General features: G+C 18.1%; 3 pseudogenes across 3 annotated transcripts; 2 read left to right on the top strand and 1 right to left on the bottom strand.

The window, feature by feature from the left end:
* The first annotated feature begins 2,250 nt into the window (after positions 1-2,250).
* PmUG01_00063700 lies at positions 2,251-2,823 on the top strand (annotated as a pseudogene). Its single transcript has one exon. A coding segment is annotated over exon 1 (573 nt).
* A 4,946-nt stretch (positions 2,824-7,769) lies between these two features.
* On the top strand, positions 7,770-8,622 carry PmUG01_00063600 (annotated as a pseudogene). The gene is given in 3 exon segments: positions 7,770-8,240; positions 8,254-8,445; positions 8,572-8,622. Coding segments are annotated over 3 exon segments (714 nt in total).
* Positions 8,623-11,444: 2,822 nt separating this feature from the next.
* Positions 11,445-12,111, bottom strand: PmUG01_00063500 (annotated as a pseudogene). The gene is given in 3 exon segments: positions 11,445-11,936; positions 11,951-11,992; positions 12,007-12,111. Coding segments are annotated over 3 exon segments (639 nt in total).
* Positions 12,112-14,795: the final 2,684 nt, after the last annotated feature.

The following is a 14,795-nucleotide window of genomic DNA, read 5'->3' as shown; positions in this document are numbered from 1 at the left end:
AACGATACGCTAAATACATATTATAAGAAAATTGGGTATTTCCTTTTCTGGAGCCTTTTCTACAGAATTGTGAAACAATAGTTATAGATGTTATTACTGACATAATATATTATCCGAAAACTTTAATCCTTACAATATTGTTTTTACTCCACTCAACAACAAAAAAAAAAAATTTAACAATTCTAAATCCATAATATTCAAATTTTATTGCTTTTAAAAAATAAAATTTATTTATTCATATAAAAATATTCTGAAATTTATAACAGATAACATGATAACATATACATTTCTAAATAGAATTATTATTAACATATTCATTATAAAATTTTAAGTAAAAATGATATTCCCATAAAATATTTAGATACTAGTCACATTTTACCCCAAATTATTTTCACGATAAAATTATATTACAACATCTACTAATTTTTTATATATTTAATAGATATAAATAATAGTATGACATAAGAAAAATACTTTAATAATACCAATTTAATTATTACACATAAATAATAATATAAATATATAAAAAAAAAAAAATTTTTACTAATCTGTACTTATATATTTATTTGTATACATAAAGAACATAAATAAACCTAGTAACTTATTATAATTATAAATTAAATAAATATAAAAGATGAAAATATGAATTATTCCTCGTTGATTTTTTATATAACAAAATTATTTTATAAATCCGAAATATATTTATATTATTTCAAGTTAAATAGCCAAATCATAGCACATGAATAAACACTGAAAAACAATTAATAACATTATAATACTATATTGGAAAAACATAGTATAATATTTTAACTAATAATTTCTTTATTAATGTGTATTGCAATTAATCTTTTCTAGTTCTATTTTTCATATGATTTTATTAAAATATATTTTTCATGAACTTTCTTACTATCTTATAATAAGTATTTCCTTATTAAATAATAAAAAATATATTATAATTCCAATTTAAAGTATCATAAAAGTGTCAATTATAAATATGTATAATTCTTTATAACATTCTTAACTTATATTAATATATTATTTCTTATTAATAAGTTTTTTTTTTTTTTTTTTTAATAATCTATTCTTACTTTGATCACTATTTTAATAAAAAATTTGTCCTTCAAATTTTTATTTTTAATATTATTTCATAAATTTTGATATATATATATATATATATATATATATATATATATATATATATATTCAATCATATTGAAGGATATTAATAGCTCTAAAATATAGTAAAATTGTGTTTTATATTGTTTATAAAAATAAAACTTTAATTTAAATTATATCATATTTTAATTAAACTATCTCATTTAGATATTATTAATTTATCGTTAACATACTATTAAGTATTTTTAATTAAAATATATAAGTCGTTAACACTATATAATACTTAATGCAAATTAAATTTCATTAAAATATTATTATTATAATAAATTTTGTTGTTCCAATTATTATGCTTATTTCAAATTATTTAAAAAGAATGTTTCATATGTAAGGCTTTAGAAGACTTCAAATTTTTTTTCATTATTTTAATCAACAAAAAATTTTAAAATTATAATTTTTTAAAGGATAACTTGTATATTTCATGTCATATAAATTTTTTTTTTTTTTATCCATTTTGATAGCAAAATTAACAAGTCATAATTATATTTAACGTAGGCAATAAATAAATATAAAAAAAAATTTTGAAATAAATTATTTATAGCATGCCTAGTTGCAATAGTTTTGTAATAATTAATCATATATTATTTTTAATGTTTTTTTTAAAACATATTTATCTATATTACTTGAATTAATAATATTTATATATATAATAATTACTATAATATTTACACTTAGCTCATCTTTTTTCTTTTTACTTTTTAATACATATTTTATAATTAACATCAGTTAAAGAGAGTTAACAATTTTTAAATTTCAAAGTAACACAAAACAACAAAGAAAAATTATAAAGAATAATATATTGAATATTATCGAAAAAAATATATTTCTGAAAATCTTACCACCACATAAGTCTTATTATTCTAAATATATACACCACGATAGAACAAAAAAATAAATTTTTTCTTTTTCCTTTTTTAATATGGATAATCCACTATTCCTCTGAAGTAATATAATTATTATATTCAATAATTTCTATACTTTTTTTGTACTCTCCCATTTTCACTTTAAAATGAATATTTTATTAATATGAAAGTACAGATATTTTAAATATTATATATTTCAACTAATTCTTAGCGAACTAACTCTGACAAATCATGTAATGAAAAAATCAACTTAAATAATACATCAAATAAAGGTGTAAACAGATTATTATATAGAGAAACAGATGTAGATTCTTAAGAAACAGACTTTAATTTAAATGAATATGTTCAGGATAATTTTCAAAACTCAAGTAATTCATTAAAACTTTAGGCTAATTCCGAAAATACCTATGATTCCTTATTAGCTATTGATTACCTTGATGGCGTTCGTTCAGAATTAAATGAAAAATCAATTCAAACGAAAAAATATAAGTCAGCTGAAAAAAATACATCACCAATAACAAGTATACATTTAAACAGATTAGATTTGCAATATGAAAAAGAAACAACAAGACAATTGCATAGTGAATATAAAAAGTCAAATAAATTTATGGGTAAATATAAAGAAAATATTACTAAAAAGATGCTTAAGGATTTTATGCCATTTTTATTTAGCTCTATCATTTTATTAATTTCTGCCACTTTTGGTTCTCTTTCAAATATGTATTATCCATGAGTATTATTGTTATTATCAGTTTTATATTTATTCTATAGATTATTTAACAATATTAATAAGCTTTTTGATAATATATAGATAATACTAAGAAAATATTTTAAAATCTCATAAGTATTATACTGTACAATAATTCTTTGAAATCTATATTTTAAATGTAGTTATTATAATATATTTAAATTTTTTTATGATTAAGAATATATATACATACTCCTAATTTGTATGTAACATATGAATTATATTCAAATGTAATCTAAAAAAACGCTCTTAATATTTATCTTGTTTCACCTAACTAAAATGTATAATATATATTTTCAGTTTTTCTTAAGCAATTGATTCTGTATAAATTTTATACATTTAAAATTTTTCTTTTTTTTATTATTCCTTATATACATATGCAAGAAAATACTCTTCACATCTGTGCTTAAGTTATTTTCCCATAGATTCCTTTGAATATATTTTTTTAATTATTTAACATTTCATTACATATATGCTTTTTATCCAGATATAAATAAATATATATGTAATTTTTTATCTATATAACTTTATTAATTTTTAGATTTTCCTTCTTTTACCTGTTCCTTGAGAAAATCTATATGGATCTGTACAATGTGTTAATTAGGATATAATCGCTGATAAATATAGAATAGTGGACTTAATGTGTTTTAATTAAATATAAAAATAAATTTCGTAATAATTTTTACTTGTCAGGAATATATAATACTTGTAAATTATAATTTTTTTAGATAATATATTTTTGAATGTATAAAAAATAGATATAGTATAGAATTGCTTCATTTATATTAAAAACCAGAATATTATTTCAAAATCAATTATTAACCATTTTGAAATGACCATATATTTTATTTTTTTACTTTTTTCTTTTCTTTTATATTATAATACTTAAGTAGTAATTTTACATTTACATATTTTTTAAACCTTGATGTCCATGTTCCAGGTTTTCATTATTTTTCACACAAATATATGGTATCATTGTAGAATAATATTAATTGGAGGTTATATTTATTTTTTACGTATAATATGCTTTTTTTATTTTTTTCACATATATATCAGTCTCTCCTCATTAGATTTTCTGCTCACAATTGTATAAATATAGATCCGTTATTAACAATAAACAAAATTTTATTTTTTTCTTTTTCTTAATATTTTACATATATGTGCTTATAAAAAATGTTTACGTACTTTAGAAAATGTGTTATTTTTTTTTCTCATTCAATACATATTCAAAAAGATATTTTACCTATAATAATATCAGACATAAACTTTCTTAGTTGTATATCTATAATTAGACTTTATTAACTTTAACTTTGTAAAAACATATTACAAATAAAAAACTTATATAAATCACCAATGAAATATTTTATAAGTTGTAGAGAATATAAATTTAAGAAAAAATAAAGGAAAAAGCAAAATTTTAAAACATACGAAAACCTAATGATAAAGCAGGGACAAATTACAAAAAAAAAATTTCGATATACTTAAATAAAATTCCTCAAGCTATAATAAGTTATTAGATATTTTCACACTAAAATTATCATTCGTATAAGATTTTAATGCCATATTTATTGGTTATAATTGTATTTTTTTTAATTATTATATTTTAGCAAGATTAAGGAACCATACAAAAATTTTATTTCTTAATAAAGAATTTAATTGTATGCACAACAGATATATTGCATCATAAACACATCATTTTCAATATGTATATATATAAACACATAGGTATTGATAACATTAAAGTATTTTTATTTGATTTATTTAACTTTCATTTAAAATAATTTAATAAGACCCTGATATTATTGAAATGAGTGAAATATTATAATAATAGAAATATACTGAATATTTATTTTTATAAATTATCACACATTTAATATTTCGTAAAAAGACATTAACAGATAAATAAAACAACTTCTTATCATTTTTTCATATATTTTAATATCAATATTATTATTTTTATGAAATTAAAAAACAAAATTAAATATGATTAAGTGTTTATGATAAAATGTACTAAATAGGTAAGCTTTAAAATTTTTTTAAAACAAAGGATAAACGAAAGAAAATATAATTATTTTATAGGAATCACAAAAAATGCCATATATTATTTTTTGTTTCTCTTAACTAAATTTATAATGTAATTCTTATTATGATACCTTAATAAAAAATTTTCATCAACTAACTTTTTACGTTCTAAAGAGAATTTATAAATTTTGGCTTTCAATTTTTTCCTTTTCTTTTATCTTTTGTAATTGCAGAATGATATATTTCGTTTTAGTACTTAGTTAATACAGTTATTTGTTATTATTTCTTCATATATTATTTTACAATATATACATATATATATATATAACATAAATCAATACTATAACTTTTTGATAAAATATATGATCCATTTACATACGTAATAAATTTTTACTTTTTTCATATACCACGAAAAATAAATAAACTATATATTTTTTTTTACTGGTTTGTATTGAGTATAAAACATAATATAAGCAATGTGTTTATTTTTTAAACAATATAATTAATGCAGTAATAATATTAGTAACTAAAATAAAAGAAATATTTTTGTAAACTAATTATATGAATTACAATCAGGTAGTAGAGTGGTAACCGAAATGTTTTTCCTTGTTTGTAATATAATATTCTTACATTGCATGAAACAAATATATTATGGTATATTTATAATATTTAAGAAAATAATTATTTTTACATATTATGTATATTAACATTATTCATGTTTCAACTATTCTTAATAAATACAATTGAATTTAAATATTCTTATATTGTATTACAGATAATAAATATATAGTTTTATTAAAATATTTTAGATTAATATAAATAAGTCTCTTTTCAAAAAATACTTTTACACATAATAATTTAATATATATATCAATAATATATTTAATTAATATGGAGTATACATTACAAGAACATTAATATGTATGTTGTCTTTTATTTTTTATATTTGATATATGAACTTGAAAAAATTTTTAATTTAACTATATTCATATAAACATATTGCAAATATATTAAAAATAAATTAAATATATAACATTATTAAAGATTATTAACATGTCTAAACTTATGATTATAGTTATGATTTAATACAAACGTCAAATAACAAACAGTAATGTTTCAAAATATGTAACGGCATTAATAACTATTCTAAATTATTAAATGTGACGCTTTTGTTAAATTAAAAAGATATATATTAATATTATAAATAAAGAAGTAAAATAAGATTCAGAGAATATCCATTGTAAAATAACTTCAATGAATATTTATTTTAACAATTATAATAATTATGCTACTATTTTTTTTTCTATATGGCTCATAAAGAATAAGACAATTCATTACACATAAGAAATTATAATAAAAACAATTTTTTTTATTTCATTTTTTATTTTTTTTAATATACACTTTATTATATCTTAAATATATTAATACAATTAACATATAACTTATAATTTATATATTATGATAAATATATATAATTGTAATATATTTTAGAACAATAAGATATATAAAAAGAAGAAGAAAAATATTTATTATTATTTTCTAAGTACTTTGAATTAAATGTTATCAAGTTTTTGATCTCATCTGACATATAATATTCATAAATAAAATAGCAGTGACATACACAAAATTAAAAAATATTATGACATTAACCTTTGCAACTCTTTTATTATACATTGAAATAAAAACATATATAAATGAGAATACTAATAGGATATATGCTCTACGGATTATAATGATAAATTTTGATTGACATATCAATCTATATTTTTGTTGTTCTAGAAGTAAAAACTATTTCAACAATAAAATTTACTGAAGAAGTAAGGATAATTATAAAAATTTTTTTTTTACTTCAATATATTATTATAATCAATTTATTGTATAACCATATTTAATTCATCTGCATATAGTTAAATAATGAACAGAAAAATATATATTATACCTCGCTGAAAGTTCAAAGGAAGAAGGTAAAGCATAAACTACTATTTGTTATAGAATGGAGAGAATTAACATATTATTTTTTAATTATACAATATAGTTTATTTATTAAATATTACATTTATAATAAAAACAAGTTTTTTTTAAGTATATTTTTAATTTAGCTAATAAGTGCTTAATCGTTAAATTAAATATATGCTTCCTTTTAGTTAAATTTACTTTTCATTTAATTAAATTTTAATTATAGTAATATCCATGAAGTTCAGTTTCTTAATCTATATGTATAGAATTATAACTTATTATAAATATTAGTTGAAATAATAAGAAATGTAATACCTTAACAATAAAAATGAGAAAATTCTATACTTTATAAAGAATTTATATTTATCTTTTTATAATGTTTTAAAAGTTCAAAAATGTTTCATAAATAGATACTGCAGTATAATAGGAAATTCAGATGAGAATATAATAAATTAATTTGTTTTTCTTTATAATATATCAGTACAATTGCGTAAGTCTCATATAAATAAGAAAATAGAAGAGTATTTTTCTCAATAATATTTTTTATATACAATAAAATAACCCTGTCTTTCAAATTATTATTTTGTCATTTAAAAGCATTTATTTTATATTTTATTACATGTTCTACCTTATTTTAATATTAATAAAAAAGCAATATGCTGATTTCGTTAACTAACTTTTTTCTAAATTTTACGTATGTAAAAGAGTAATACACCACATATCTACACATTATATATTATTTCTATATTTTTATAACTATTAACTTCATAAGAATATAATATTTCTTATTTAAAGCACGCATTCTTATATATAATGGAATTCAACAGTTTAAAGTATAACGCAAAATTTATCATTTCAATAAAATAATTACATATATCATGGTATTTCAATTATCCCTTATTTTATAAATGAAATAAATATTTTTATCTATTAATGAATGATTTTTATAATTTATACAATATAATTATAATTACCTTTTTTTTGTTTTTTTCATTTATTTTTAGGATAACTCCGTGGAATTATATCATAAATATAGTAAGGAATTTGATTATGGTATCCAAGATACTCGTCATGACGGAGGTACTGGAAATCCTGGAAAGGAATGTTCTGGAATAACAGACATCGATTTTATCGAACCATGTTAACATATTCGTAGATTTTTATTTCAAATAAGAGTTCATCATAAATCTGATAAACAAAAATGCTGTAAATACTTGAATTATCGGATAAATTCAAAAGTAAATTATAAAAAGAATCTTAGTTGGTTTAATAAATACAATGAATATTTGTCCCAATTAGGTAATATATGTACGCAAAAATTCGAAGAAATTGAATCGGATGTTTTACATAATCTTAAAAAACTATATTGTTATTATGATGGATTTAACAAATATATTGGACAGGTCTATATGTTAAAAGCAAGTATCCGGGAAAATGTAAATAATATTTATAAATTTTAAGTTCAAAATTATCAGGAATGTCAAAAAAAAAAAAAATAAAGGCTATTTTTGTGAGGAGTTATTCAATTTTAAAAAAGCATATGATATTAAAATTCGCAATGTAACTTTTTGTACTGGTGTACCACAAATACTACCACCGATAAAAATAGATTATGTATTTTCTCTCATGTTATCCACAGTTATCCTATTACTAGCATTTTTCACTTTATTGTTTTTATATGAAGTTAATAAAATTTGTACCTAATAATGTAAATATTCTACCCCAATGAATATGCTCATTTTCACAAAAAATTACAAACACAAAACAGTTATATATTTACGTGCATATACATATTTTTTTTTCATGTAGTTTACATCAATGAAATCTTGGTTACGTAATCATTTACATAGGAAAAAATAGCCAAACATAACGAACTTGAAGAAATAAAAGAATCCTAACAAAACATAAATAAAGAAGTAAATAGAAACCATAAAGGAAGTTTTCATAGCATAGGATATTAATCTCAAGGAGATTGTTGCTCCCGAAATTACAGTTTATATTATTAGCAACAGAAAATGTAATAATCGATGTTGTAAAAGTTACATGTAAAAGGATATTTATTAATAAATAAGATTAAATAAAAAAGTAGAAATATATACATATGCATAAAAAGTATAAAAATTATTCAAAGAAAGGGCAAACATAAATAAAGTACTACTGTTTGAGTCAGTAGCAAAAAAGTCCACTTATATATGAATTTTTCTTTAGAATGTAAAACACATAATTTTAAGGTATAAATATATAGCACAAGATTGTGAAATAAATAATGATTTTATTACACATTAATATATAGAACTGTTTATAAAAATTTTATTAAAATAAGAAGAGAAGAAACAGAAGCTTTAAAAAAAACACCAGTAATATTATTATCCAAATAAAAAAATAAAATTCATAAAATAAAAACATTGTTCAAAAATTAAAAATAATATATATATATTATTTATAACTTCAAAGTTTTATTATCATTTATCTGCTTGCCAATAAAAGGAATTAAAAATTTAAAATAATATGCAAATAGTTTAGTATTGTTGTTTTTGTATGGTATATATTATATGTAACGTTGTAAAAAAGTTATTTATATATGTAGTTAAGTGGCATATATTCCGCTCAATGCGAATTTATATAGTAAAATTCTTAATATTTAGTTTATAATTCATATATATGTTCTTCTAATGCACTATAATTAATTGTCTTTTTCTCCTCTAATATGTTTTATACATATAACATCCGAAGTAATAAGAAAATATTTTTATGATAAATAAAAAACATATATAAATTTATTACATAATTATAAAATTTTATCTAATGTATATTATAAAAGTAACAAATCGTATATACATTCCTATATTGCATTTTTATTTGCTATATACCAAGAAAAAAATACAACAGTTATTTTCATAAAAGTAATAGCAAGTAACATTATAATACCTAAATAATTAGAATAGTTGAAAAGAAATTCATTTTTTATTCAGGTTTCTAATAGAATTCCACTATTTTGAACTCCATGTAAGTCATTATATATACATTATTGTACATATTACATTTTAAAAAATCAGACTCTTTTTTTGCTTTATGTAAAAACTTCAGATACATTTCTAATAACCAAATTATAAATTTCAGAATAGGAATTAATATTAATTATTCAGCATAACTATGTCGTATCTTGTAATTTACCATATATCTGTAATTTTGTTACTAATTTAGATATGGATATGATCAGATTACTCATAATATCACATTCAAAATAATAAAACAAAAATATTTTTCATTGAAATTATTTCATGTTATTTTAAACATTAGCATGTTCGTATTAAAAGGATAAACGAAAATATATTTGAAATAAGAAGATAATTAATTTTATGTTTTATAATAATAGTTTTATAGTAATCATAAATTTAATTCGGAAAAAAGACTTCAGCATACGCTTCCAGATTATAATAAATATAAAAATACTATATAGTTTATAATATTTATTTAATCATAGATTTTAATTTTACTACATATATTATATATATATATATACATTTTGTACATCATTATGTACATAACTAATAAAATTATAAAAATATTATTGTAACATTTTGTTCCTAATTAATTTATGTAATGTCATCTTGCAATGTTTTTAACATAATTAATCTATATAAACTATTTACGCAGATCACCTACAAATTCAACATATTTTCAATAATTTATTTTCTATAAAAAAGTAATTTCAGTAACAAAAGAATTGCTTTCATTTAAATAATAAAAATATAGGATTTAAAAAAATAAAAATTTTGTTAAAGATTAAAATTTTTTTTTCTTATAACATATATTCTTTTTTAATATATGAATAAAAATATATTTCATTTTCTTAAGATAATAAAGTTTATTTTTTTCTATTTATAAATTAATTATATATTTATAGGATACATAATCTTATTAAATAAAATAAAATAAAATAGTAACATGAATAAAATTAAAATATTGATCCTAATTACCAAAGAAATAATATTTTATAAGAACATTATTTTATTATCCAATTCTAATTCCCTACGTACACCGTTAAAGAACAAAATCAAACTTCTTACAAAAATTATTAATAACAGCTTATATGTTATGCCATATTTCTAATAAAAATTATTTATATAACAAATATTATGTTTATATTGGAGTAAAATATATATAAATCATTGTAACATAATATATACATTACTTTACATTAAATACAAAAAAAAATATTCATTTTAAATGTAATGTTCATCACATAATTTCTTAAGTATGTCTACAGATAATTATATTATTCTTCAAGATAAAAAATACAATAAAGTACTTTTCGTTTAAAACGGAAATTCTAACACTTCTTCATTAATATTATATATTAATTTTAACTCACATATATATGTTTCTTATAAGAATCTAATTATATACAGAAATGCATATATTACATGATGTTATTTTATTTTGATTCAACAATAATTTATAATAAAAAATGACAATCATTAATGCATTCAAATTTACCAACAGACAAAGAACATAATTTATGAGTATTAATTATAAGGATTACGTTCTAAACCCATGTACATTAATAAAATTATAGAAACAATGTGTATGTTTATTAAGTATATAAACTAAAGATATTACATATAACGTTTCATATAAATAAGTCATATAAAAAAACATGTTTCTTGTTATGCACTTTACTCATACATCGCCTTAATTCTGTTATATTTTTCATTATTTCTTAAAATTTTAGGAATTACTATTACAAGTATAACAACTAATATAAAGATAATTGTGCTAAATGCTATAAAAAAAAAATGATTTTTTGCCTGACCTAAACATCCTTCTATAGCTGACCATACACTACTCATAACTGGTAAAGTTTTAATCGCATTTCCAGCTTTTTGTAATAGCTCTAATCCTTGTAATATGGGTAAACCTATTCCCAACAAGAAAAAAAGTAAAAATATGGCACTTCCAAATCTGTAACTTTTAAATTTTATTTTTTTTAAAGATATATCTCTAATTCTCCTCTTTTTTTCTAGAAAAGCATCATAATCTTTTTTTCTTATTAATTTTTTTTCAAAATGAAAATGTTTTCCATCAAATATTCCATTATTGTAATCTATAACTTCTGTATAGTACTGAGCTTTATTTAATAAACTTTTGTTGGATTTCGTGTTTTTTTCTTTATTCCATTTTTATTATTAGTTATAAATTTATTTTCTTTTTTATCATTATTTTGAAAAAATTCGTTAAATATATGTTATTTGAATCTTTATCCTTTTTACATTTTGCTAGTAATCGATAATTTCTTTTGTCTAATATTCTACACTGCATAAAATTCTCACCTACAAATTTGTTAAAAGTTAACTAAAAAAAAAGATTATTATTCAAATGAACAAATATTTTAATTGTAAAAAACGGTATTAATAAAAAAAAACACGGAAATTAAGTATAATACAATAACATAACAAATATTATCATACCCCATCATGGTTAAAAGAGAAAATCCTCTTTAAAAAAGTAAAAGTAGTTATTATAATAAATAAGATTGGATTAATTTTTAGTTCCATATTATATATCTATAATATTATAAAATACAAACTAATGAATAAAATAATAACATAATATTTTTTTTTATTAATACTTTTGCTTTTTAGTAAGATATTAATAAATATATACAACTATAATGTACAATTAAACAACTACATATAAAAAAATATATAATAATGTATTATATATTTTTTACCTAAATGTTATATAAAAACAAATTGTATCATTAAAATAAAAGAATTTGAATTCATTCATAAATATACAATATATATAATTTAACTTTTTATTTAATGCAGTATTAAATATTTTTTATTATATGGAAATATTTAGTTTATAAGCAATAGAGAATGTATAGAATATATATATATAATACGCTCCTTTATATGTTAAAATGCTTATTAAGGTACTAAGGAATTTATCCTGTTTGTAATACTAATTTTACAAGCATCATATTTTAGAACAACTATATTTTATTCTTAATAAATATTAATTATTAAAGCGTGAAATAGCAAATAAAGAAAATATTTTGCGTTGTGTTAATTATAATCCATGCTTTAGTCTCCTATTATTCATAAGCAGTTTTTTTATATTCTAAATATAATTAAAAAATATAATTTATAATGTAATATCTAATTTACGAGGAAATATATTCATAAAGAAATCCAAGAAATAATTTCTTATGATTATGCATTTATTTTTGTAAATTATAATTTTATAATTAAGTCACTGTTTAATTGTAAATAAAATATTTTTAAATTTATCCATTTTTTTTTTTTTTTTTCCTTATTAATTTATATTTTGAATATTGTAATTCAATTAGAAAAAAGAAAATCGTAAAATTACAAGAGAATTATTCCTTACATATACGCTTATAGGTAATTTTTTCATGTAATAACATATTTTAACGAATTATAATAATACTTTATATTAAAACAAAAAAAATTATTATTTCTTCGTAAATAATTAATGAAACGTTCATTGCTGTAATAAATTTTGTAATATATATAAAGAAAAATATATTTATAAACGTATAATAAAGTTTTTATTTTAATATTTTTAAAAAATACACTTTAATTAAAATGAAATAATTTAAATTTATTCCTAATTATACTAGGTATATTATTAAATTATTTCATCGAGTGTACTAATTAAATAGTATTTTTACAAATCCTTTTCTTAATAAACTAAGGGAAAAAAATTTTATTCCATATTATTTTGAAATATTGAGTTCCCATAAAATATACAACATATAGAATACATATATAGTAGGTTTATCTATTATTAAAATATTAATTACAAATTTTATAGATATTATCCTAATAACAATTAAATATTATAAACATTATATTTCACGACTTATTATTAAAAAAATATCAATTTTTATAACAATAAATAATAAAAAAAATCAATGAAAAAAAATATAATTATATGTTTCTTAAATTATAACATATGATCCAATTACTCCTTGAATTAATATATTATTTTTTTATCGTATAATATATTTAAAAAATTAAATTTATTTTATTCTACCTAATATATGATTTAGTATCTATTTTAAAGTCAAATTAAGACTTTCTGTTTTATATTCGTACCATAATTTTTAAAAGTTGTAATCTTTGCGTTCAAGTGGTATTACATAATTTTAATGAAAATTATTTATAATCATATACTAAATTTTTTATTATTTTTTTTTTACTATATATATTCAGAAGTTACAATAATATAATAAAAAAACAAAAAATAAAATACCTATTGCTATAATAGAACTGTTACGTATATAAATGGTTATATATTTTTTTTAAATGAAATAAAATATTTAAATATATTATATTAATCTGTAGAATTAACAAAAAATACAAAAATAATTGATCTTTTAATTAAAATGTATATTGAATATATTTTCACATTCCTAGGAATAACTGCTTGTACATAACAATATCATATTCCCTTTTAACTTGAGTATGCTTTTTACAAAGAAATAATCATGAATGAGACATTTATTTATATAAAAATATTTTTTAAAAGTGCATTTAAGTGTAATAACTAAAAAATATATTAAACTTTATGTTTTTGCGTTCATTTATATCTATATAAAATCAATTTTAATAAATAAAAATATTCGAAAAACCATTCCATAACCAAATTTCTGTATTAGATATATTGAATGAAACAAAGCGAAAAAATATATAATTTTTTACATACAAATTGTTAAAAATTATCTAACAAATAATAACCATTTTATTTATAAATTATCTATAAAAATATAATTGTTTTTTCTTATTTATTGTGTTTAATAAATTGTAATTATTTTGAAGATGTTATTAATTGTTTCTATAAACTACTTATATTTTCATATATATTTAAAATGTTTTCAAAATTTTACACATTACATAATTATAGACAATCTTGAAAAATAGAATATATATAAAAATATTTAAATACATTTTAATCTATTATTTCAGAAAAAAATAAAATTAGATTCATTACAGATAAAG

Source organism: Plasmodium malariae (genome assembly GCF_900090045.1).
Source record: "Plasmodium malariae genome assembly, contig: PmUG01_00_38, whole genome shotgun sequence".
In the NCBI taxonomy this organism is placed as follows: domain Eukaryota; phylum Apicomplexa; class Aconoidasida; order Haemosporida; family Plasmodiidae; genus Plasmodium; species Plasmodium malariae.
The sequence above is the reverse complement of the archived record's forward strand: the minus strand, read 5'-3'. Positions and strand labels throughout refer to the sequence as shown.